Source organism: Lytechinus pictus, chromosome 10 (genome assembly GCF_037042905.1).
Source record: "Lytechinus pictus isolate F3 Inbred chromosome 10, Lp3.0, whole genome shotgun sequence".
Classification (NCBI taxonomy): domain Eukaryota; kingdom Metazoa; phylum Echinodermata; class Echinoidea; order Temnopleuroida; family Toxopneustidae; genus Lytechinus; species Lytechinus pictus.
Window position 1 is genome coordinate 9,630,873 of NC_087254.1, and position 27,661 is coordinate 9,658,533.

The 27,661-nt window shown below is 37.5% G+C and overlaps 2 protein-coding genes across 3 annotated transcripts; one reads left to right on the plus strand and one right to left on the minus strand.

Moving 5' to 3' along the window:
- On the minus strand, positions 1–8,961 carry LOC129270118 (uncharacterized). Of its 2 annotated transcripts, none has more exons than XM_064105295.1 (4): positions 8,587–8,961; positions 6,967–7,047; positions 6,650–6,716; positions 1–4,796 (listed from the first exon to the last, which is right to left on the minus strand). In XM_064105295.1, the coding sequence occupies exons 1-4, from the start codon at positions 8,622–8,624 to the stop codon at positions 4,389–4,391; spliced, it is 594 nt and encodes a 197-aa protein (XP_063961365.1). In that variant the 5' UTR covers positions 8,625–8,961; the 3' UTR covers positions 1–4,388. The 2 variants fall into 2 exon arrangements, with proteins under 2 accessions (XP_063961365.1, XP_063961366.1); XM_064105296.1 differs by lacking the exon at positions 8,587–8,961 and adding an exon at positions 7,637–8,289 and having other exon boundaries at positions 2,278–4,796.
- Positions 8,040–27,644, plus strand: LOC129269076 (glutamate-rich WD repeat-containing protein 1-like). The gene is made up of 7 exons (XM_064105294.1): positions 8,040–9,430; positions 15,255–15,341; positions 17,148–17,338; positions 18,167–18,374; positions 19,870–20,012; positions 22,047–22,244; positions 24,007–27,644. The coding sequence occupies exons 1-7, from the start codon at positions 9,208–9,210 to the stop codon at positions 24,319–24,321; spliced, it is 1,365 nt and encodes a 454-aa protein (XP_063961364.1). The 5' UTR covers positions 8,040–9,207; the 3' UTR covers positions 24,322–27,644.
- The last annotated feature ends 17 nt before the right edge of the window (positions 27,645–27,661 follow it).

Genomic DNA, 27,661 nt, shown 5'->3' on the forward strand with positions numbered 1-27,661 from the left:
TAGTTGTTAGTAATATATTTTAATTCATATCCAATTCATATCAAATAAGTGGGTGAAAGAAAAAAAAATGAATACATAAACATGGCAAGTATAATATAACCAGGTAAATCTCCCGAAGCCATGGATGATTGTAAATATACAACTTCAACATGAAGATCTAAACTGGGTTCTGAATTGTTTTCCATTGCGTGTCACCATGGCGAGGGGGGGGGGCAAGGTAGGCAGCCACTCTTTGAATTTCCAAGAGAATACAAAGAGGTGTATAGGTTGCGTGACTCTGTATTACCCCTATAATTAAATTGGGATATAACTGGGTATTTCCTCACCTATATCGTAATCATGAAAAATAAGATTTATAGATCATAACTATTGATATATTGCAATTTCAATGTTGAGAATTGGGGGAAATACAGTCACATAAATTAGGACATCATATTGAGTACTTTCTAGTTGATGTTATTGGTAAAAGGAGCAAAAACTTGATTGACTGATAAGTGAAATACCCAAAAGATCATTACTTCATATCAAAACAAGATGTGAAAATATACGAGACAAAGAACAGTGCAATTTGCATTGTCATCAACCAACATTTTGGAGAAATCCCTGAAAATCTAATAAATTGCAATAGATGATATATTCTTTAATCTAGTGGTGAGAGTGTATTAGAGAAATGAAACCAACTGCAATTGTTTTTAAACCCCTCAAAAAAAGTTCTGCAACTCACTTTTGAGGGATGATATATTTTTTGTTACTGAAGTATAAAAAATGAAACTGGTATCATTGGAAAGCTTAATTATTCCTCTTTACAATGATGTGCCATCTGCTGTGATAATGTCATCGTGAAACATGCAGTTATCCTGAACGTAGAGAAAAGTCAGAAGTGAAATGTTGCAAAATGCATTGTTTTTTTAAACAGGAGTCTCCATTTGTTATCATGCAGGTGACAGTGAATGCATTCAGCCCATCCTCGAAACAATTGGAAATTCGCCATTGGAAACAACAAATTTTGCAACATTTCATTTTTTACATTGCTGCATATTTATCACGTCTGTGCATTTCATGATAACTTTAGCATTACAAATGACATATGATTGAAAGAGGAATAATTATGCTCTCCATTTTACATATGATGATGGCACACTAAGAAATTTATTAGCACTCAGAACTTGAGTTGCAGAACTTTTTTGAGGGGTTTATATAAGAACCATTATTTCTCACATCAATAACTCTGGGCCTTTTCACACATAAATCTTGAATCATCATTGTAATAATGATTGCAATTTGTCTTTAGAATCATCGGACACCTTTCACATGCTCACTCGAAAACTGTGATTTGAATTCGAATTCCAGAGTGAAGGCGGTATGTGTCCTTGGTGACTTGTCAATCAAAGCACTGCATCGCAAATACAAACTACGATGAGTGCTTGACAAACTTAACTGGAATTCACCTCCAGAGTAGAATTTGAATTTGTGATTGTGATTAACATTCGTGATTCTAATCACGTTCTCGTTTGGTTTCACACGTGCTAAAAATTTGTAATAAGCCTTATTTTTCACTGGAATCTTCATTCAAATTATAATATTTTTACTGTGTGAAAGGGCGGTCTGTTATCTCAAATAAAAGGATATATGAAATACTGAATATTTAATGACAAAAACCTTTGTAATAGAACATGTTGCTTTCTCATACTTGCCTAGCATATGACAAAATGTTACTTGAAAAATAGAAATAACATAAACATGATCACAGGAATTTTATTTGTGGTCATCTGTACTCAGAAAGAATGACACATGTACTACAGTATTTTATTGATCGAATAAAGAGTTGTTCTTGAAGATAGTGTCATTTGGAAGTGATGTTTCCATTCCCGGGTTCAAATAATTTTGGCGAGGAAGAAAACAAGACCGGTCCTGAGGCAGCCTTGACCTCGGCCGGAGTCACATGTTAAAATTCGATGGGAGAAGGCTTTGTATGGAAGCCTCGTGTCTCAAAACTCCCTGCTGCAAAAATCTTTATCACAAAAACAATTAGGCCCACATTCCATCTTCTCTTTTAACTAAAATCCAACAAACATAAATGCAAATTAGAAATACATTTTTCAATTAAAATCTTTTTCTTTCATAGAAGTATTGTACACATTACCACAATTAATCATTTATACAAAGATACAAGGGTGAAGAAACTAAATCTACATTTATATAAAATTTATAATAAATAATTATAATACACAAATAGAGTGGTATATAATTCACAACATCTTTTGGAATTCAAAAGGCACCTAGTTTCAGCCATACACCTTATCTTTTCAATGAATACAATCATCATTAAAAAGATTTTGAAAATAACTCCCTAAAAATAAAGTTCCGCAACTAAAGTTTGAGGGATGATAATATAATTTTCATTACTGAACTATTACAAGTGAAACTGGTATCATTGGAAAGCTTTATTATTCCTCTTTCAAATGATGAGCCAGTCGTTGTGATTTCAAAATCATGGAATGTTCAATCGCCCAGAATATTAGACAAAGTAAAAAGCGTTTAGATGCAAAATGCATTATTTTCTAAATAAGTCTCAATTTCTCTTGAATTTGCATAACCGATATCTTGTTTGAAGTGGAGCTTTCATAAATGTTAAATGTTCAACAAACAAAGAAACCAATATATCAAACTAGTTGAATAAGCTAAACCTTATGAAAATTGACAGGGTTCAACATTAATCCAAACATATTAAATTCACTATGCAAATGAGAAAACATCTTTTGTGGACTTTTGCATATTACATCAACATAATTCAATGTAAATCCACCTTCAAATTCACTATTGAAAACCATGATTTTGCAAATATTTCATTTTTTCATTGCTGCCTATTATATCCGGACTATCCATTCCATGATTATATTGGTATAACAAATAACATATCATTGTAATGGGGAATAGTTACACCTTCTAATTATACCACATTTAAGCCATATTGGTTTCAAAATTGGCCCCCAATTTGGTTTTACCACAAGCAGTGATCACCCGCCAATCTTCGATCATGCCCCTGGCCTTAAAGAAAAACTTGAATTTTGAAAATTGGCATACATTGTAATTAATGAATGATCATTGCCGAATGCTTCAAGAATGTTTTGAGGCGCTAGCTAGTTAGAAGTCACATTAATCACAGAGATATTCATATATGACAGAGCAGGAAAAAATAATTACCCCTCAAACTTGAATTGCAGAAATTCAGTAAGGGGAAGTATACCTATCTTAATACCAGAGCAAAAACAAAGTAGGACCCAATGAAAAATCTTCAGAAACATACAAACAAATCAACTCACATACACGTAGGAGATTACTGATATACATAACGCAACTAATGGTGCATTGAACACATACATTTAAAGGGACCAAAAATAGCATGTTATATGGGGAAAATAATTTACCTTTTTAAAATGAAAATTGTGATACATGTAGCTATTGATATATAATTCAGAAGATTATAATTTTACCCTTTTCACCCTTTTTCATTTTTTTTCTTGGTCATGGACAATTTAGGAGGGGGTCATAACATAGCAAATTATATGGGAAAACTCATTTACCTTCTTAAAATGAAAATTGTGATACATGTAGCTATTGATATATAATTCAGAAGATTATAATTTTACCCTTTTCACCCATAAATGGTGCGAGTAAATGCAACAAAATACAGCAATTTTGAATTATCACTATTTTAATGACCCTTTCCTTTCATAATACAGGGAAGAGCCAGAACATATATTAACTGGTGATAAAACAATATGCACATCACTTGTTTATCCTGAGAGAATTGCTATTTTTCATATATGTTGGCTGCAACTCTATGGCCCACATTCTGAGGGCCAACTCAACTTTAATAGACCATGGTCTAACTCTGTGCTAAAATTGTAGGAAGCCAAAAATGTTAAAATTGTATTATGTTACTTATGTTGCTTTTCCCATGTTCTTAGGTGAAGAAAACTATTTCACTCATTACTTCCGATAGTATATGAGCATCAAATGCGATGAGAAATTAATTTACTAGTATGTGAGATTAACCAGTGTCAGAATTAGCTTTCCGTAGCTTGACCAAAATTTTAGTCCAGAGTTTAAATCAAACTTGAGTTCAGAATACGGGCTTATGGAATTTTGCATTAAATTGTAAACATGAATCCTTTCCATCCGTCTAAATTCAGCTATAAATCTATCCTATCATTTGCAAAGTCTTACTTGCAAACATCTATTATTTGACTACTGCTATCTACCATTCCTTCTATATACCTAACTACCTTGCCGGCTAATGATCTTTTTCAAATCTAGATCTTGCTGCATTTAGCCAGTCACAGATAGAATAGAGCACCTTGCGGTACAAACTGAGGGAACAGTATTTAGTTGAAGGCACTCGTACTACCGGTCTCTGCCATGCGAGGATCCTTGATGCGTTTTAACCTCTCAAAGTGGGCCGCGCGGAGTAACCTGTTGACGTGACAGTAGCACGTCTCCGAAGTCTCGTGGACGACGTCCGGGAGGGGGCCCAGGGATGGGTGTTGGGAGGACGGGAGAATGCCCGCATCCTTCAGGAGAACAGGATGATGATGATGATGATGGAAGGATGGTGTGGTAGTAGATGGAGGAGAAGGGGATGGGTTGTGGTGTTGGTACCCATGCCTATCTAGATGGGTGTTATGTAAGGCTGCTGTGATGTCGGCACTGTTGTGTGAGGGTGGAAGACAATAGCAAGCAGTGCTGCCAGCCTGAGGACTTGTTGCTAGGGGAGACGTTGAGGATGATGCTGCCTAAAATGAAAAAAATAATCACAATATTTCACAATTCAGCAAAATTCATCACAAAGTTAACTATGTATATCTAACTCATTGTGCATTCGTTTGAACAAATAAAGAATATCTTAGACTATTTCCTCAATGTAGAGCAAATACTGTACACTGAAACTGATTCTCAGTTTGAATTCATTGTTTTGGTCCAAAGAGTTATGTTAAAAGTTCTGTACTTTCTTAGTGTATGTTAAAAATAAAGGGGGGAGGCAAGAACAAACAAATACTACTCAACAAATTTGTTTTCCATAGCAGCCATCACATTTATCAGTATCACTTTGTCTAATTTTCAGTTAGGCTCTACCCATTTAGTCAAATATCCATATGCTCACACCACTTAGTCTACTTGATAAGATGAACTGCTTTTGAACAAAGTTTTGATTTGACGAAGTGCAAAACAATTTGAAGACAAAGTGGAAATCCTGGGCATTAAATGGGTATTAAATTAACACTTGTGTAGACCAAACAAAAATGAGAACAAACTGATACATGTAGAAGACCAAAAGGGTTTAGCCCACATACGTAGTTGTATTAGATTAAATTGAGAGTGTAACAAATGTATTTGAACTATCTGACAGGTAGACCAACTGCTTGTAGATCAAGATTGTATAAATAATAAAATAATAGGCCTGTAGGATTTGTTTAGCGCACCGTCGCACGTATCCACCTAGTTAGGTGCTCAAGGCGCTCCTGTATTCCCCCTGATAAGTGCTCACAGCATTTTGGGAATTACATAATAACAATAATAACGGCATATTTACCCAGGGTAGCCACTTCAGTTCCGAAAACTGTTCTCCCAGTGGGCCCTGCTATTATCATTACCCCGGTTTTAGCACAGCTACCTTGATCGGGCGCTCGAGCATTCAAGGAATTTCTTCCTACCGGGTACCCATTCACCTCACCTGGGTCGAGTGCAGCACAAATAAATATAAAAATAAGTATAAATTTCTTGCCGAAGGAAATTACGCCATGGCTGGGATTCGAACCCACGACCCTCTGTTTCAAAGTCCGGAGACTAATCCACTGGGCCACAACGGTCCTGGGGGGCACTTACATTGACGAGTGGATACCATGCGCGACAAAAAAACCACGTAAAAAGGATGTCTTTTTCAAGATAGGCCACTTTACATACGTAACGTAATAAGGGTGTCAAATACACTAAAATAATGAAAAAAGGGTCTCTATTTTTACTAGAAAGCTACGTGTTTAGGGTAAAATTTGAGAGGGTATAAAAAATTAAGACGAAAATGTTTTATAAAGGATGCACTTTTTGCCCCAAGAGTCAACACTACGTGTTTAGAGTACGATTTGCGCGAGGTGTGGGGAAGTGGGGCTGTACTAAACCCCATGTTAGTAGGTAAAGGTAAAACCGACGACCGACGTTGTCCGTGACATAACAATTGAAATATCGCTATACATGTACTTGTTTAGGGGCTCAATTAAGGGAATACTTGCCAAGAGTATTGTTTTGTTTCCAATACTTGTTAAGGGTAGGGTTTCACACGCCAAAACTTGTTAAGGGTGCATTTTCAGAATATGGAAAAAACCTGTTTAGGGTGCTTTTCGAGACCCCATGGTCGCGCATGGTATCCACTCGTCAATGGAAGTGGCCCCCCCACGGGACAACTCTCCACGCTACCAATTACTTCCTGCTGGTACCCATTTACCTCACCTGGGTTGAGTGCAGCACAATGTGAGTAAATTTCTTGCTGAAGAGGAAAACACGCCATTGCTGGGAATCAAACCCACGTCCCTCAGATTGAAAGACAAGTGTCTTAACCACTAGACCACGATGCCCCCACTACCCTAATACTAACCTGTGAGTGGTGTGGCTCCCCTGTCCCATCTGCTGGGCTTTCATATAATTCTTGATGCGGATGAGACCTAAACAGAAAGAAAATCACAAATAAAATAATTACAAGAAAATTAGGAAGAATAAGGAGGAGGTGGAGAAGGAAAAGGAGGGGGAAGAGGAGAAGAAGACAAAGATAAAGGCAAATGTGAAGGCAATGGAGGAGGAGGAGAAAGAGGAGGAAGAGAAGGTGGAGGAGGAGGAGAAGAAGTGGAAGGAGAAGGAATAGAAAGGAAGAAGAATATAAAATTATAGTACATTTATCTAGATACTAAAACTAACCTTTCAAAGTTATATTCTCTCCTCTTTGTTCTGGGTAAAATATCTTCCCCATCTTCGTCTCTGCTCCGAGAGCGTTTTTGACTGAAATAAATAAAACAAAATGTAAAACATGTAAAATATTGATTTTGTACTATCACTGCTTCCAAAAACAAGATTAAAATGTTAGTTTCTTTGTATTCATCGTGTTCTTTTATCAATATCTGGCAAAAAACATATTTTTGCTGTTTTATTTGTATGTTAGATGCCTACCTCAAGCGAAGTTCGTGCAGGCTCCACTCAACTTCACTACCGCTCCACCTACCCGAAGTGTAGCGGTAGTGAAGTGGAGTGGAGCCTGCACGAACTTCGCTCGAGATAGTTAGATGCCGTGCTACAGCCTACAGTCCTACACAGCAGGGGCCAGGGCCCACAGGGAGTGGGAGAACAGTTTCAGAACTAAAGTAAAGAGACTACCTTGGCCTTGGGTAAATATACTGTCATTGATTAGACCATGGACCTAGTATTATTATTATTATAAATAATGAAAAAAAGAAGTTTGTGTCTGAATCAACAAAACCACAAAAAAGGTGCAACAAAGGCAAAGCCAAACAGGTTCTAAATGGGAAGTCTAAATGAAAGACAACAATAAATTTTTTGGGGGAGATCTTATGATATGAAGACATTGAAGTACCGTATTTGTTTGCCCATGATACATGTCACCAGAGATAGACTTGTAGACAGCTGGCAGCCGTCTGTTTTGAGGAGTTTTTAAAATTTTTTTTTTTTTTTAATTCTCCGTTGGTGAGTGAAGACAACGGAGTTCAGCTGAACAACCAACATAACAGAGACCGAAGCTTTTGGTCTAATAGACTTGCTGCCCTGCTTGGGCTTGGGGCTTGGCACAGCTTCAGGAAGAAGCCTGTGGACGTGGGCTAGCCGTATCCGCATGCCAATCGTGCAGTCATGCCAATGGCAATGCAATAAGAGAAAATATGGGCGAGGCAGTCAACTGGTTTTCGCCCAGCGTCGTACGACGTAGAACGTAAGGGTCGTGTGCAAAAATTGCCAACTTCCATGGAAACAGAGGCCCAAGCGATCTTGAGCTCAAATCACGGACGGTTCTTCCGCAAATTAGCGGGCGTCCGCATTAGAACGTAGGATTTGTCAACAGCCGTCAACAGCCAATCAGATCGCTTGTAGAGTGAGCAAGCTGAGCCGATGTAAACATTCGCCCATCGCGTGCATATGCACATGTTGTACTCTACTCTGACTACACTGCACTGATAGCTGAAAGCTTCAAAACGATCCGGCCGCGATCAGCGATTTGCGAAACTGCTTACAAGCGAGAGTTGAGCGCGACGGACGCACGAACCAAGAGATCGTTCTACGTCGTTGATAGCGTCGTACGACGCTGGGCGAAAACACACTAGTGACTGACTGTGACTGCAGAGAATCGAGACGCGATCCCAGGCTATCCCAGTGCCACTCCGCAGTGCAGTGCAGAGCTAACTTCCGATAACCACCTTTAAATTTCACCTAGCCAGATGCAGATATAATTTTATTCACCGGATGAATGCTCTTTTTCATTACCATTGGAAAGAGTTTAAGTAGCTCATGATGCTATCTAATATAAGCAATTACCTGGCTTTCGTGAGAGTCATCTCCCTTCTGAAATTCATTTGCTGATCTTAGTTAGTTGATGTTGCTAACTTTACCGCTACGTACACGTATACGATCGCTACCGGGCGCGGCCGGCGACGCGGGCGTACGTACTGTACTGCAGCTGGTCGTATGCATATTTGTTTACAATCGAGGTGACCCATCGATGACCTTCAAACAGCTGTCTCGTCTTGTTTCGCTGGGCCACAAGTTTGCGGTGCTGCATTTGCAAACTATCGGCACGGACAAAAGTTGCAGCGAATAAATTACAGATATTACCGACAACACGTGTTAACAGTTTTACATGCAGTCATCATAGAGATGCTGTGCCAGTGAAGTGCAAATGTGCCACGGTCCCAGTAAATCTACATCTACTGCGGACGAAAAGCTAAGGGATGCTTCTTAACTCATTTTACAAGCTTGAGCATTATTTTACTAAACAGTCTTTGGACGTTACATGTACTCACTCAAGTTGACTGCTCACAGACAGTAGCATTGTTACTGAAAATATTCGGACCTGCAGTGCAGTCGAGTGCAGACGGACTGAAAAATCCTTCCGTTCGGAGGTGTTTTGTTCCTTTTTTTGTCAGTTTTAAAGTGAAAATGTCTGACCAAGAAACGGAAGGAGAGGAGATCATGGAGGTGGTGGATCCGGATAAAGATGATGGTGATGAAGTGGAATATGAAGATGGAGAAGGATCGAGTGGAAGTCAGAGGCAAGAAACAAAAGTTTATCTCCCTGGCCGACATGATGAGGAGATGGGTGATGATGAGGAACTTGTCAAAGATGAATCTGCCTATCACATGTACCACCAAGCTCAAACAGGTTGAGTATGAATGACATCAAACCTACTATGGCTTAATATAAGTGCCAACCAGATGATAAGATGAGAAGACATGGTTAAAATCTTAAATGACGAGAGAAGACTTGTTTGGGACAAGAATCAAGACAAGAGTTGTCAATACTTGGCAAGCCAGATTTGTTTGGGACATTATTCATGAAGACAAGATGAGGGTTTGTTGAAACCCGTCCAAATTAGTTCTTGGCCAGGAGACTTATCTTTTGGACAAGATGACGAGTTGTCATTGCCAATGCGAGTTGTCACCATAGTCAATATTGTTAACCCAGGACCAAAATCCAGTTAAAACCAATTAGGGCAAACCAATTGAAACCAGTTGGCCAACTGGTTTCAATAGGGAAATTGGAACAACTGGTTCCAATTGAAATTGAAAACCAGTTGCCAATTAATTAGCATTTGCACTAATTATTGCTCATGCCAACACAGAAGCAGTGTTATATGTCTATTAATACCAATGTAAAGGGCATTGATAAAATACAGACTTTCGTATGTATATATTTATATGGACGATCTTCAAATATAGGTTATGTATTTTTATTTGATGTAATTTGGTAACAGTTAGTGGTGTACTAATTATCCTTTAATCTGTTTTAATTATAATCTATAAAATTTATGAACATGGTTTTCACTGCTAAGTATTCTAAATACTTATCTTTAAAAAGTGTGGTACTTGAAATTGAAAAGAATTAGATAGATACAACATTGTCAGATTGTTAATGATGATGAATCTCATAAAACATTAATCTGTGCACACTGGCAGATAATATGCAAATTAACTGGTTTCAATTGGATCCAGTTGGGTAACTGGAAAATTTCCAATTGGAAACCAATTGGAAATCATTTCCAGTTACCAAACAGGTTCCAGTTTTATTTCCAGTTACCCAACTGGTTCCAGTTTTATTTCCAGTTACCCAACTGGTTCCAATTAGAATTCATTTCCAGTTACCCATCTTTCCAGTTAGAAGTCATCTCCAGTTACCCAATTGGTACCAGTAAGGATTTCCAGTTACACAACTGCATGGTTCAAGTTAGGATTTCCAGTTACCCAACTGTTTCCAGTACGTTAGAAATCATTTCCAGTTGGAAGTCATTTCCAGTTACCCAACTGGTTCCAGTTAGGATTTCCAGTTGCCCAACTGGTTCCAGTTGGGATTTCCAGTTACCCAACTGGTTCCAGTTGGGATTTCCAGTTACCCAACTGGTTCCAGTTAGGATTTCCAGTTGCCCAACTGGATTCAATTGGTTTCAACTGGAAATTGTTAAATTCCAGTTAAAACCAATTGAAACCAGTTAAAACCAATTGAAACAAATTGAAACCAGTTGGAAATCCAACTGGTTTCAATTGGATTTTGGTCCTGGGCATGTTTGAACTGGGCAAATGCAAATTTACTTGCTTGGCTTGAGACAAGAAAGCATGTACCTCACAAAATAAAAACTGAAAGCGACTTCTTTTGGATGGGAACAAGATAACGAGTTGTTGAAGGCATTAATGATTTGTTTGTGGCAAGAAAAGATAATGTCAATGAATTTATAGTTATTGAACTCAGCAATATGCATATGGGCAATTCCATGGAAAATGTTCACTTTAGAGAAAAAATGAACTTTAAGATTTCACTTAAGCAGTCAAATTTTCTTAAAAAGTAATCTATAAAGTTTCAATTTCCAATAAAAAAATCGCAATATTGATAATTTTTTTAAGTTTTTTCCACCATCAAAAAAATAGAATAGTAAATTGCAAAATCTAAAAAATATGGCTATTTTTAAACAATTCATCTTTCCTGTCTCTATTAAAAGCAAATAAGGTCCCAGAGGTCTCTTTTAACTTTTGAATAGTTGATTAATGTTTACATCAACAGAAAATCATTGTTAAATTTTTTGCCATTCATCAGTTTTAGAGAAACCGATCTTCAGATTTGTGTAATTTCTTTATCATTATCAGTGTCATGTCCGTTACGTTTTTCACTTAAAGTTTTCACAGCTTACAGGAAATTTGTCTGAAGGTACTGCAGATTCAGATTCTATATTAGAATTAAACCCCCTACCATGTGTAGCAATCATTTTCCCTTACCACTTTTCATTTTCATAAAAATGGCGTAACGGACATGACACTTCGCGTAACGGACATGACGCCTTATATATGACAAATGGCAGCATTCACAAAAACAAATTATTAGGCTCAGTGTCACAGACTGAGGTCAGTCACAATTGCTTGAGGATAGCTGGATGTAATAACTCCTAGAATCTGCATGTCATTCAAGCTATTTTTAGAAGTTGGTTAATGATGAAAGTTCAGCTCTTGTTCTGGTGTATTTTCTGAGAATTAACGGTATGCCACATAATATTAGGATAAGATGAAGCTAGATCTGGCAACATACTTGGATCACAATCTGTATCATTTGTGTTTGAAAAAAACAATTGATTATCTTAGGTGTTTGCACTGACAGTTTGGAGCATGATGAAATTCCAACTTGTGAATTCATGAGATCATTGATGATATTGCTTCAAAGTATCTGACTTTCACCACCCTCAACTTCTTCAGTGATGGCACGGGCTCACATTTAAAAACAAGTTTGTATTCAGATATCTGTGTTACATGATGTAGCTCTATGAATCCATGAATCTACAGTGGCACTTATTTGCAATATCACAATGCAAAGGGGCTGTGGAAGGAATGTGGCGCGATCAATAAATTATGTCATAGTATTTTGGTCAGCCATAATCACGATTTGAATGATGTACATGTATCTTCATTTGTACACAAGCAGCGCAGACAATGCAACGAAATGTGATACAGCCACATTTGTCAGCAAGCAAGATCGTAAGATTTAGAACATCCAAAATAATTACCTTTCAACTCATACATAATCGATAATGAAAGACTGGTTTCCAGGTACTGCTATCAAATTTTAAAATACTTTTTATTATCATTTTTTTTAATCTTAAAACTGACATTACTACTAGTACATATTCTTTATCATAAAATACATTTCATGATATGTTCATCTTGGATTTATACAGGTCTGGTACATTTTGTTTTCTTCTCACAAAAAATGAGATTTGGTCTTCTCAGTGTGTCGTAATGGTCCTGAGCATTGTATTCTATATAAAATTATCATGTAGGCTATTAAATTAATAATACCTGACAATAATATCTACATGTTTTTCTTAAGAATGTTAGTAAAGGTACTTTGCTGTTACATAATTACATTCATTATTCATATTTCTTTCATTTTGAAACTAAGAAGTGCTGATGAAGTTCACTTCGTAAGGGTGTCATGTCCGTTACGCTAGTGTATATTGTCAAATAGTAAGCCATGAATAAAAAATAATCTTTACTATCAACTTTTTCTCTTTTAATTAGGTGTGGCGGATGGTAGTAACTGGAAAATACTCATTAACTGTTGTTAACTGGTGTAAAAAAAAAAATTCTAAATATTTTTTTGTTTTATAAATTATACGAAAAGCCCCTCTCTCAAATTGCAAAATAATAGGAGATATTACAGATTACCAGTTATGATGTGTGTCTCAAACCTCTAGCCTTTACATGCAAACAATTAGACTTGTACCATATCTTGTAATAAAATAATTATATTCGCTTACAAAAAGTGGACGAAACTGTCATGTCCGTTACGCTTCGTGTGTCATGTCCGTTACACTACATTTTGAGCTATGAATACAGAATGCACTGCAAAACTGTTGTTAAACACCATTTTATGGATAGAGCATGATCTTAAGGTTAAATTAACACCAACATCGGGTGCATGCAATCTAAGAATTCACAGGAATTTTGATAAGCAATAGGAGGTAAAAATGCTTCGTCCATTTCGTGTCATGTCCGTTACGCTCACAAAGAGTACAATTTCTCCGCAACTGTTCAACGAAACGATTTGTAATTTCATGTGTATGTAACTGATACTTAAATGTGTCTGATAAGCTCAGTAACAATTATCAAAAGACTGCTAATTCTACTGTATAAACCTTTGAATCACAAAAATTTGTCTGAACGTCATGTCCGTTACGCTGGAATTGACCATATGCTGAGTTCCCACAACATGTCTTGACTCTTGTCTTGTCCCGATGTAGACAGCTGGCAACTGTCTGTTTCGAGGAGTTTTTTAACATTTAAAATACAAAATTCTCTTTGTACACAGACTGCTCGCAATCGTGCAGCCGCCATTAGGGGGTTAACGATGCAAAATCTCCCTGACGGGGCTCATGGATTCTTGTCTTTATTTCATAAAAACATATGAAAAGAACTGGACCAAAATAAAGATTATTGTTCCGTTTTGGCCTGAACTGCACCAAAACGGAAAAAATAAACTTAAAAGGAATAAAATCAACTCCCACTTCCCTTGTTTATGCGAACTTAATCTGTACAGACCGAGTTAGAACTTCGATCTCTGTAATTGGTGAGTGGAGCCAACGGAGTTCAGCGGAACAACCAATAACAGAGACTGAAGCTTTTGGTCTAGTACTGATCAAGCTGACAACCATATTTCAACAATTCATCTCATCTTGTGTACCTGAGCTGACCAAGCCGATTTGCTTTGTTTCAACAACTTGTCATCTTGTCTCCTTATCCCAAACAAGCCGACTTGTCAACATTCAACAACTCGTCATCTTCTTTTTGTCCAAAACAAGTCTACTTACTTCGTCTCGTCATTGGAACTGTCTTCTCATCTTTTTATCTTTTCATCAGGTTGGCACTTATTGGCTTCCGTACAAACCAAGCCAGGGCTCATTGTTAACTGGGGGAGGGGGAGGGAGGGGGTTATAAAAGACCAATAATTGGCCTATTTTGTCTGATTTTGCATCTAAATTACTGATGTTCTCATCAGGCCTTCTCATTGACATTTTCTGACATTGACAATGATTGACAACGACAAAACAATTCCTGACATGTCCTTAATATTTTCTTAGAAATTTAATTATGTTATGCTCTTTTGCCTATTAACTAGAGATGAGAAAGTTGTGAATATCATACACACACCAACACCTGTCCTTGTGCCTCTGAAATTATTTTTGAGATTTGAATTTTATCTTTAGAACAGTTCATACTTTCTTAAATTCAAAATTTGAGGTTATATGCTTCTTTGCCCTATTTACAGTTGCTCGAGCTGAAAGTGGAGTAAAGCTTACAAACGGTATTTTCGGCTCACTCTGCCGTGTCTAATTAGCAGCAGGACCAAAATATTTTCCCCAAGTCCATGTCAGATTGTATTGTTAGGTCTATCAATTCCACCTGACTTTGATTTGTGTATAGTTCACACATTTTCAAGCATGAAAGTTTTCGTAAGTCCAAACCACCCCTAAAACTTAATGGTCAATTTACACCCAGTGCATTGTGCTCTATATATACACATGCTTTTGGTGTTTTGTTTCTGTTTTAATTGTACCCCAGGATAAGAGAAGTCCCCTTATGTTATTTTAGTACTTTTTGTCTTTAACGCCCAAAGTTTCCATGAAATATCTTAATTTGTTTTTGTTCTTTAAACATGCCCAGCAGGCAGAAAATATTTCTATTTTTAAATTATTATTTGTAGCGGAGCGTGTTAAAAATAAGAATTTAAAGTCAATACAACTTTACTAAAAATAGAATACTAATGCAAGTACCGGATATTGTTAAATACCAATAGTATATTTGAAAAGCAGGCTTTAAAAACTAATATTTTGTGTACATTGATCCTTATATTTGCATATCTGTGGTAAGTGTAGTTGTACTCTGAAGGAGTCAAGGAAATCAAATTAAATCTAAATACTCTACCAATTTTACTCTTTCTCTGATTCAAGGTTCACCGTGCCTTAGCTTTGATGTCTTGAGAGACAGCCTTGGAGACTCGAGGGTTGCTTATCCTCATTCAGTGTACATTGTAGCAGGTATGTACTGTATACAGGGCTCGACATTAGCAGTGGCCCTTGGCAACCAAAAATGAGAGTTGGGCCACAAAAATACTGTAAAAGCCAACACTTGGTGGCCCTGTTTGGCTACCAAAGTTTTGATAAATTCTGTTTTCTATTGTTTTAGGGCCACTAAATTTGCTTTACGGGCCACCCAAAAAATGAAACTGATGATTTTGGTGGACTGATCGAGCCACCATGAAAAAAAGTTAGTGTGGAGCCTTGCTGTATATATAAGTTTCTTTGTCAAAAGTCATGCATCTTTCCCACCGTCAATATACATATACAAAATTACATATACATTCGTAATTCCGAAGGTTCGGTTATTCGGAAGGTTCGTTATTCCGAAGGTTCGTTAGTCTGAAAACGAAATGAGGTTCATAATTCCGAAGGTTCGTTAGTCTGAAAACGAAATGAGGTTCATAATTCCGAAGGTTCGTTAAGCCGAAAAAGAAATGAGGTTCGTAACTCCGAAGGTTCGTTAGTCCGAAAACTAAATGATTAACTAACCTTATTTCGTTTTCGGACTAACAAACCTTCGGAACAACAAACCTTATTTCGTTTTCGGATTAACGAACCTTCGGAACAACGAACGTTATTTCGTTTTCGGATTAACGAACCTTCGGAACGTCGAACCTTATTTCGTTTTCGGATTACCGAACTTTCGGAATAACGAACCTTCGGAATAACGCCACAAATGTTCGGATTAACGAACCCTTTTACTTTTTCGGATTAACGAACATCGAGGTATAGGCAATTTGCGTGTTTCGGAATTACGAACCTTCGGAAGAAAGAACCTTCAGAATTACGAAGTGTAACCGACTGAGCAATGGAGAATGTACATGAAGGAAAGCCGCTGTGGAAAGTCTTATTTAGTTTATGGCTTGATTCCTGCTAAAGAATGTGGCACCGATTTTTGACCAGGATTGTGTTCTATAAAAGCTGTTATTACGGTAACTTCCCCATCCGATGGTATACATGTATTTCATGGGATCCTTGATTTGATTGGTTGCCATGGGATGGCAAACTTACCATTATGCATGGGACCCTGGTATCAGTTTGATGGTTTGATTGTCTTCCCTTCATCAAAGTTCTTTATTCAATACTAGGAGTAATACCTCGGTCACATTTGCTCTACGGCGGCCGTACGGCGAGTAGAAAACGGCCGTTTTGACATTTTTTGTACCAGCTATACATAGGTGGTCTGAATAAAAATGAATAAAACGGCTGTTTTCGACTCGCCGTACCGCAGCCGTAGAGCAAATGTGACCAAGGTACATGTATAAGGGTCTTCTTATGGGAAGCAAATAAGCAATTTGCTGACTGTAAATCAACTGCAAATCTGTCCTTAAGAAATTAAGAGGAAACAATAGAAGAGGGTGGGGTGGAGCCGTGGGGGTGGGGGCAACTCAACTACACTGCACATTACTGTTTACATGCATGGGGACTCACATGTAGCAACAATTGATGCAAATTTTGGGGTGCACAGGAAAAGAGGCCACTGCAAGCTTTCTGTTCTCAAACTTCAATGCATCATTTTCTTGGTTTATATTTGTGGCATTCCAGTTGCAGCATAACCATTAACAAAGTTTATTTACATAGTTACAGTCAGTCAGTCAGTGTGCAGTTTCTATGTAGCTCTACATTTGATACTAGTACATGTATTAAAATCATAAATCTTATTAATTGAGAATAAGAATTTAGGAGGAATTAGAAATAAATGTTCATGTCCTTACAATCCTTACCACATTTTCCTTGGACAATCAATCTATCTTCATGATATAGGAACGCAAGCAGAGAAGGCACACCTCAATCACGTAATTGTTACGAAGATGAGCAAAATGAACAGAACAAGCAAGCAATCGGAAGACGATGATGATGACGACGACGATGATGACAGTGATGATGAGGATGATAATCAGCCCGAGTTGGAGACGGCCATGATAGACCATCTCGGTTCAGTCAATAGAATAAGGGTAAGGAATGCCAGGGCCCAGTATAACCCCAGTTGCATGAATATTACTATTACCATGGTAACTTTGTAATCCAATGGTAGCAACAATACAGGGTAAGAAGTGATTTTTATTTTCTACTATTCTAGGGGCTATTAAAAAAAAATATTGTTACATTTTGCAGATGCTGAATTGGGGGCGGGCTATTTTTTTTTAATTTCTAGGGTTCGTTCTGTTGCTCAATTAAAAATTTTGCTGTATTAGCCCCTCTCATCAGTGTTAAACGTATGTAGAATATTGATTTTCTGAATGCTCTTGAATAATGTATGCGGCAGATCTGTGGGCATCTTTATAAAAGATGGTTGCCCCAAAAGCATTCCGCAATCCAGTGTGCAAATTTAAAGGCAATTTTGGCAGTTATTAGGACGATGCCCTATTCCGCCCCTCGCCATCATGTCTTTCCTACTCTGCAACAGTAATAGTGCTCAACAGCCAAACAAAGATAAGGACTGTGGGTAAGTTGTGCAATAATCTTACAGAACAGGGCCCAGAGATCTAAAGTAAGAAGTAAATGCAGACACTCCACCAGTATACCTTTATTGGATGCCCATGCCATGACATAGGTATGTAATTTATATACTGGATGTTTGAATTTGGAAGTTTTACTGAACCCCCCCCCCAAAAAAAAAAAAAAAAAATCACTATTACATATCATATTTTTAGACTCTAGTTTTTAAGCTTGATGATTTCAGACATTCTGCATTAAATAAATTTAAATAAAATATTTTTCGTTATCAAGTAAAAACCTGCATTGCAGACACATTTCTATTCCGTTATATTCTCTTTTGCCAGAGTACCACCTTGGGTGACAAGCAGATAGCTGCCTCCTGGGCCGACACTGGCAACGTCCACATATGGGACCTCAGTGAACCTCTACAAGCCATCGAGAGCCCTGCTGCCATGGCTAAATACATGAAACAGAACAACAGCAAGCCCCTTTATACCTTCAGCGGGCATGTGACGGAGGGGTATGCCTTGGATTGGTCCCCGACTGTTCCAGGTAAGACCATGGCATGGCACATGGCATGTTACAAGCTACTGAATTCCTGCTATTTGATTTGCTGAGAGTGTAATCAGTGTAATATAATTTTTTTGACATTGGGGATATGAATTGAACCATTGAATTGAAAAATTGTCTTAAGATTTTCAGACCAGGGGCCCATGACACAAAGCTCAGCAATGATCGTATAACATTTTTCTTTATATGACACCTAGAAAGATCCTTGTGATTTGATTGGTTGTTTGATATCGATCATTCAGTCCATTTTACAATGACGTCATCAACTGCAGCTGCAGGCACCAACAGTGCGCATGTTGCAATGACGGAACAATCAACAGACCGAACTCGCACTGCATGAGCGTGTTTTGCATCGAAATTCATTAATTTCATATGAAAAAAAAACAATTTTTAGGTGTCATATAAACCAAATAATGAATGTTTTTTCATTCGTGCAATGGACAGAATACTTCATTCGATGAAAGATGAAATAATGATCCATTCAACTCGGCTACGCCTCGTTGAATGGATCATTTCATCTTTCACCTCATGAAGTATTCTGTCCATTGCACTCTTAAACATTCATTATTTGTATAACAATTAATTGCATTGACTACAATGTACAATCAATCATGAAAATCAAGCATACGATCAATCGCTAACCTTTTTGTTACGGGACCCAGATTATGCAATCATGCTTGATTTACTTGTTAGTCAAATCTTGTCAAAACCAAACAGATTTCTGTGTTGCTATTAGATTTGACTTGATAGTGAGTGCTATTTATGAACACTCTTTTTGTAGTGTTTTAAGTGAAGACATTTATAGGATTAGCACTTTGGGAATTATTCATAAATCTTGATATAGATGCACCTGGTCCCCGTAACATAATGCGATTGATTGTGGGTGTGATTTCTACAATTGATTGCACTAATTACATATGATCATTTGTAAAATGATAATAAATTTGATTTCTTAGGCGCCAAATCCATTTTAATCTAAATGCTCAATGTGCACAAGTGAAAAGAGAGAACCTAAACAATCTCAAATTATACATATATGCAGAGTTATACATGTAAGTCTTCATTATTACTTTAAATGCTTCAACAGAGTTGGTATCTGTCTAGGGACGGAATTCCAGATGAACAAATGCTCTTTCCCTCCATTTAGATTTTGGATTCAGAAGAAATTCTGAGTTTTGGGAGTGTAAAGATCTAGATGGGGTATATCTGTTAATTAAAGTAATGATGTAATGTTGGGCAGAGCCATGGACATAATCATAAACAAGCAGAAAGCAAAAAAAAAGGAAAAAAGGATCACCCCTGTGAACAATTGCTAAGCTGTATGTTAGAGGTCCTTTATGTTTGTTTTTTCCAGAAGACACTTTTGTTTTTGTTTTATTTTACAGATAATATTGTGTCATGTGAATTTTAATTTCAATGATTGTTCGTTTATTGAAAGTGAAATGAAAATTGATTTATATGTAATTCTCTTATCCAGGGACTATGTTGTCTGGAGACTGCAAGAAGCACATTCACATGTGGAAGCTGAGAGAGGGCGGTGTTTGGAACGTGGATCAGAGGCCGTATCTGGCTCACACGGACTCGGTTGAAGACATTCAGTGGTCTCCCAATGAGAAAAATGTAGGTCAATATTTTGTTCAAATTTTGACACAACAACGGGTATATATTCACTTTGTTTACAAGTAGTTGGTCTATTTCTCAGTATAATACCACGTGGGATAAACCCATTGGCCCGTATTCTGAACTTGGATTTAAATTAAACCCTGATTTAAAGTTGTGGTTTAACTATGGAGAGCCAACTGAAGCACAAATCCCTTACAGTACACATTCAATTTATTAACTCATGTGGCACCCATACTGTTCATAATTGTCTGGGAATGATAACTGAAGAACTTTTCTTCGGTATGAAAGCAAAATGAAACAAAATAGTAAACATAAGAAATATACAATATAAACAGAATTTTTGGCTCCCCATAATTTTAGCACAGAGTTAGACCGTGGTCTAAGTTAAACCTGACTTCAGAATACGGGCCATTTGGTCTAACTCCTGTTTGGTCTACACAACTCTTGGTCTAATACATACTTAGTCTAAATGTCATTTAGTCTAATGCGCAGTTGGTCTACTCTCCACCTCGTCTCCAAATTATCTTGCACTTTGTCAATGAAAATTTGGCTCACAAACAATTATCTTAATCCTAGAGACTATGAAGTGGCGTTATCCAAAATTATTAGATGAAACGGTTAAATGGGCCAAATGGCAATTAGGCAAAATGGTTTGAAGACACAGGTAGACAAAATGGGATTTGGTCATAAGGGATGAGACCAAAGGGAAAGTTGACAAAGTGGGTGTTGACTAAGATACACTATAAAATAGGTGTATTATTTCAAGCATCGCGATTGGCCAATATGCGTCACATGACATCCAACTTTTTTTGTGCGCTGCACGGCAGTGCAAAAGGTGCGCAACGAAAATTGACATTGCACGCTCAAGTAGACCAGTGCGGTAGAAGTCCCGGGAGAAGCCGATCAAAACTGTATTGTAACTTTTTAAGAATTTGTTTCTGTGTTGCTATTTTTATAAAACAAATAATGCACTTGCTTTGTCGTGCGTAAAAGTAAATGCAGAGAAAGCTTGGTTTCTTCAGATGAAGCACATTGGGCACTCGCCGCCAGCGGCTTGTGCACAGTGCGGCACCTATCTAAAGAAACCTCGCGTGCTCTGCATTTCGACTATCGCACTCGGCTGCATGCATTATTTGTATAATAGAAATACAGTCCAATCAATTGTTTATAAGCCAATGTAAACTTCAGGCTTGAGAGCTTTATCTGTAAGTTTAATCCATTTCCAAAACTTATCAATGATAAAAATAGGTATTTATATAGCGCCATCTATCTAGAAATATTCTATTCCGAGGCTCGATGTTATTATTATTACCCCGGCTTTAGCTCGAGCTGCCTTTCAGCGCTCGTGCATTCAAGGAATTAATCCTGCCGGGTACCCATTCACCTCACCTGGGTTGAGTGCAGCACAATGTGGATAAATTTCTTGCTGAAGGAAACAACTTAGACTTATATCTTCATGTTACTTCCTCATGATTTGTACTATTCTTTAACCCCGTTTATCAATGATTTTTTGTTACTTGTAATTTTGTTTGCTCCCCCTTCACTTGTGCGCCTTGAGCATCTCCTACGAGATGGATATGGTACCTAATAAATTGCATTTATTATTATTATAATTCACACATTAAAGATAAATACCAGTTGTGTTAACGATCTCAAAATGAGTTGGAACAGAATCCAATGAAATTACCAACCATCAAAGTGTTTGTATGTATAAATAAAAAATATGTGCCAAAAAGCCCTGGAAAAAAATGTGTAATTGCTGAGGAATGAGCAAAATAAGCACAGAATTCCATCAAATGTTGGGTATTTTTTGAAGCGATATTCATACATTGTCCCACATATGCGTTTCTGTGTCAGTGATCATCAGAATTATTGATTATGAGCTAAGATTTTATGATTTTACAAAGATAAGTTTACAGATCTAGATGTATGATAATATTTTGACAATAAACCTTGTTTTGAAAGACTTTTTCATGAAATAATTGTTTGCTGCAACTACTGTGTTTAAACATCCCTTTACTGTGATACTAGGTGTTTGCATCGTGCTCGGTGGACAAATCCATCCGTATTTGGGACGTGAGGGCCCTCCCCTCCAAGGCCTGCATGCTGACAATGGAAGAGGCCCATGATAGTGATGTCAATGTAATACACTGGAACCGGAACGATCCATTCATCTTATCGGGGGGTGATGACGGTGTCATCAACGTGTGGGACCTCAGGCAGTTTCAGGTGAGTTCATGCTGATGCTTCAATGAATAAATTGATAACAGTATATTTACCCAGGGTAGCCACTTCAGTTCCGAAAACTGTTCTCCCAGCGGGCCCTGCTATTATTATTACCCCGGCCAAGCTAGGCTACCTATTCAGGTGCACACAGCTTTTTGAGGAATTACTTCCTGCCGGTACCCATTTACCTTACCTGGGTCGAGTGCAGCACAGTGTGGATGAATTCCTTGCTGAAGGAAACTACGCTGAAGGAAACTACGCCATGGCTGGGATTTGAACCCATGACCCTCTGTTTCAAAGTCCAGATACTAATCCACTGGGCGATGACGCTCCACATTAAGGAATGTCATTAGTATTGTTTTTTGTCCTGCTTGGAGCACATGGATGTTTTTCAATAGTTTACTCATGGGTAACTTCACACAATAATCAACTAACTCCAAATTTGGAGTTAAAACAATTAATTAGTGATAGTCCTAAATAAATTTCTTTGATTAAAGATTTTATACAAACTACAGTAGACTGCATAAGTGGAACTGCTGTATGTTGAATATTCGTCTACTATTTACTAAAAGCATCATGTCCGACCAGAATATGCACAACGTCTTCTTTGTACTGTCCAAGTCCAATTTTGGCTATTAAAAGGGGAACCCAGCCTTGGTCATAAATGTTGTGTTGAAAGAAATCTGACAAGCGATAGGAAAGTTATGTCTGCTTTAAAATTGAGATCCCTAAGACTATGTAGATTTCAGATTGGCAACTGGGTAAGTAAATTATGACAAGGGGCAAGGACAACTTTCCCATAGGCCATGTACTTCATTATCAGGGATTTGTGGTTTTCTCCTGGGGCAGTAATCTAAATATAACCCAGGTAGTATATTGTTTTATGTCCTCATGAAAGAAAAATATAATTTGATGTATAACTTGAAAAAAAAATGACATTTTAGCCATTTTATGTATTGGAGTCATTGGAGTACATGGAAGAGTAGCCCTTGCCATATATCACTATGACATCACATATGCGGCCAATTTGAAGTCTCCATGGGTATAGTGATTACCAATTTTTACACCTTTTAAAAATTCATAACTTTCTCATTGTTTGTCTGATATTCTTCAAACTTTCACCTATCAATTTGTCTCATTTTTCTTTTTCCTCTAAAAACAAGTTTTTATTTGGGTTGGATTCCCCTTTAAAGTAGAACAAAATTGTGCAGTCCCAAAAGATTCAAAGATTCGACTTTAGCACAGTCGCCTGTATTGAAGTTTCCAAAATGAGATCTGGGCCTCGTCTTACAAAGAGTTGTGATTGATCTGATCAACTTCAACTATGGAAAACCAGCAATGCCCACATCTAAAATGCATGTTTGTTGAATTTTTTTTTTGAGATATGTATATTCATACATTCATTGTTTTCTTGACAATTTCGTGTGTTCGCCTTTGTTTACAAAGGTAATTTTGCAAATTTCCTGTAGAAAAATTATGACATCGATGGATTTCCATAGAGTTACAACAGATTGGATCAATCGTAACTCTTGGTCAGGGCCCCATCTATGAAAGAGTTGCGATTGATTTGGTCAACCTCAACTATATAATAATTGTATGAGATGGCGATTCTTCATGGATACCAGAAGTATTCGACTCATATGGGCCAATTTGCACTCATCTGCAATTAGTGTAATATTGTCCAAATCATGGAATATTACTGGTATCCCATCCAGTATATTATGCATTTACTAAATGCTGCTTCAATTTATTGTATTTTATTCAGAAAAAAGGCCCTCCTGTAGCCAAGTTCAAGCATCACACTGCTCCCATTACTTCAGTGGAGTGGCACCCGACGGACAGTACCGTCTTTGCCGCGTCCGGTGCAGACGATCAGCTGACACAGTGGGATCTGGCTGTCGAGCCAGACGACGAAGGTCAAGGGTCAAAAGGCGATGACCCAGACGTTCCTCCACAGCTGTTGTTTATCCACCAAGGCCAGTCGGACATCAAGGAGGTCCACTGGCACCCCCAGATCCCTGGAGTGGTCATCAGCACAGCTCAGAGTGGCTTCAACGTCTTTAGGACTATAAGTGTGTAGCCTGATTGATTTCAATGGGACCAATCAGTTTTCTGTTTCTGTAATACTAACACCCAAATGAACTCTGCAACACAGCTTTTTTTTTTGCAGCAGAACGCAAAGCTGATCTGTCCAAATTTAAAAGGAAACATTACTTGTCTAAGGTTGTCAGTCACGTGGGCTGATTTAATAGACAACATAAATTATTGTCAGCCCTTTTGGGGTTAAAGTGGAGGTAATGGCTGAGCTGGGGTTCAAACTCACAACCTCAAGATTGAGAGTCCATTGCTCTAAACACTAGACCACATGACGTCAGTGCATTAACCCATTGCAACCAGCTATAAGATAATTCCTGTGTGTTGTCTATGGGATAGGACATTGCAGTTGTCTGTGACCTAGAGGAAGATCTGTAGGACAGACAGCTGCATCCGAAGTATTCTTCAACAGTCTTTTGTCTTCAGAGGCATGATGGAAGCTGTTCAGAATGATACCACTCTGATGTGGAATCATCTAATAATAATAATAATATTTACCCAGGGAAGCCACTTCAGTTCTGAAAACTGCTATTATTATTACCCCGGCTTTAGCTGGGCTGTCTAGGCGCTCAAGCATTCGAAGAATTTCTTCCTACCGGGTACCCATTCACCTCACCTGGGTTGAGTGCAGCACAATGTGGATAAATTTCTTGCTGATAGAAATTACGCCATGGCTGGGCATCTCCCCTTTGTGTCTAGATTAAGAATCTGCTGGATAGTGTAACATAAAGCTTTGCGATTGATAATGGAGCTGATTTCTTTGACTGATTGCATTCATTAATGTGTATGTAAAAGTTGTTGACAATGATAATTTTGCCATTAGTGTTAACTACAGGCCCGTAGCAAGGGGTGGGGGGGGGGGGGGGTAGGTGTTTGATCGAACCTCCTAAAATTTTCAATAGCTTGAAAAAAATCGCAGGGTAAAAGAAGAGGGGATTGAACCTCTACTTGAAAACCCTTTCTACAGGGTTGAACTACCATGAACACCTTTAAATTGTCTAGTGAGGATTGTTACCATGGTAATAAACATTGATGGCAGAGTTGAGCAACAGTACCCTTATCTTCATTTCTTGCAGCAAAATGGAGAATTACATGTTATTAATTTCATACTTTGATTGAAGAAAATATTAATTCCCTATATGAACTTGGTTCACCTTTAGATTTCAATGCATTTTATTCAATGTATAAACAGAAATGGTAAATGTGTTATATTGATGTGATTTTATATTCTCGCACATATATAGACCTATCTCATTTCAATTTTTTTTTTATGTTGAATTATCTTCTTTTTTTTAAATCAAGAAATATGCAATATTTTAGGTGACATAGTAGAACAAATATTGGCAGTCTAATTGAACATTTCGAGAGATTGTGTTAGCAAGTGTTTTGAATCAGAGTGTCTTAAAAGCAAAGTCCACCCCAACAAAAAGTTTATTTGGCTAGATTGGGAAAAAAATCAGACAAATCATGCAACACTGAAAATTTCATTGAAAATGGGGTAAGAATAAGAAAGTTATTCCATTTGAACTTTGCCCAATCAGCAAAATAGACAGAATTGATGGCCACAGACTATGCAATTGAAGGAACAAATTATGTCACATACCATTTCTTTCATATTTTATGTATGAAATATCAAATATTTTATGATGTTTCTTGTAATGATATAAATATTGGTTAGATTGAATTTTCATGGAACATGGAAAATCATCATGGTAATATACTCTGTTTTCCTCTTGATCATCAAATCAGTAGAAATTGTGAAAATGTATATTGCAATCAATGAACAAAAGAATAATGTGTGGCATCATCATTTGCACATCGATCAGGATGTGCGCATACATGTATCTGTTGCGTCGAAATGAGGGGAAATTAAAATGCAATATTTTCCTTGAATCTGATTTTGATTTTTCCTAATTCTCGCATAGTCAAAATGGTAATCAAATTCACTATAGACTATGTAACATCGCAGCCATCCCCATGAAAACTTTACCTGGAAAAATTCACACTGCCACGCCGAACGAATTCAAGATCGCAGTAAATCTATTGAAATGAGAGACAAATCACAATGATCAGTAGGCCTAATGAACAGCTCGGAGGCCTTGGTCATAAAGGGCAGTTGGCAGTACACTTTCTACATTCTTGAAAGCATTCTGCATAGCAGTGCGAATACTCCCTAAAGGCCTGGCCCCACTGGCCGACGGACACAAAACGTATTCACAACGGATACAGCGGTTAAGCAAAATTTCGGGGTGGCTTCATCCGTTTTCATCTGCTCCAGACAATGGACAGAATGAGCAAACAAATCAGTGGAAAGATGCTTGATGGATATAGAGTGTATGAAACACAGAGTACACAACGGATACATAGCGTTTTCCAACGGATGGCAAGATTCTTTTCCGTTTTTCATTCCTCTGCATCCGTAAGTGCAGTGGGACCAAGCCTTAATGTTGAGTTGAGAACCACCTATACTCAAAGGACTGGCTCAAGGAAATATATTCATTGTGTATGGGATTTCTGTTGAGCTTTGCAAATGACCACAATACAGATTTCCAAAAAAAAATATTTTAATCTACAGATTTCATTTGATTTCTTTTGATCTATTAATTTCATTAAATTTGAGTTAAAAGCAGACCTGCCAACCTTCTACAGTGAAAAAAAGTATTCTTAGAGGGAAAAAAAAGTATTTTTTGAGAATACAGAGTATTTTAAAAAATTTGTCTCAAAGTTACAATCGCCAGCCTGTTGTAGTGAGATTGGTGGAAAAACATGTGAAATGGCTCTACTTGATAACTTCATAATTCACCCTTTCAAACATGTGCTTGTAGGCAAGCATTCACTTGTTCTTTTCGTGCAACAAGTTCCTGGCCCGACAGTGAGTTTTTATCAGTCTGGGACTGTCGGACTGGTGCTCGTCACGCGCTGCGTATAATACATACTCCATGATTGGAAATTAAAAAAAAAGTAACAAATCATACAAAAAAAGTATTGGTGTATTCATAGCAAAAAAAGAGGAACAAATACTCTATAAAGGGAACTGTTGGCATGTCTGCAAAAGGCATTTCTAAGCAATAACATTCAATGGGGCAAACTGGTAAAACAGCGAGGTTATGTTGACAGTATTTAACAGTATATGCATTTCAAGATCAAATCCTGAAAAGGAGATATATGTTCAGTGTGCACTTGATGTCTTATATCTACAGGTATGTTTATGGCTGCATTTATAATGTTTATGCACAGTAATAAATACCATGGATTCAAGAAACTAAGTTTTTTGATGTGACGAGTTGTAACATTGCCTCATGATTATTTTTGTTTTGATGACCAAA

Coding starts and splice junctions, on each gene's coding strand:
- LOC129270118 (XM_064105295.1), bottom strand. CDS start 8,624: ATGAATTTCAGAAGGGAGATGACTCTCACGAAAGCCAG. Junction 6,717..6,966: donor AGAGAATATAACTTTGAAAG/GTTAGTTTTAGT, acceptor CTTTCTGTTTAG/GTCTCATCCGCATCAAGAAT. Junction 4,797..6,649: donor GGGAGCCACACCACTCACAG/GTTAGTATTAGG, acceptor TTTTCATTTTAG/GCAGCATCATCCTCAACGTC.
- LOC129269076 (XM_064105294.1), top strand. CDS start 9,208: ATGTCTGACCAAGAAACGGAAGGAGAGGAGATCATGGAGGTGGTGGAT. Junction 9,431..15,254: donor GTACCACCAAGCTCAAACAG/GTTGAGTATGAA, acceptor CTCTGATTCAAG/GTTCACCGTGCCTTAGCTTT. Junction 15,342..17,147: donor TTCAGTGTACATTGTAGCAG/GTATGTACTGTA, acceptor TTCATGATATAG/GAACGCAAGCAGAGAAGGCA.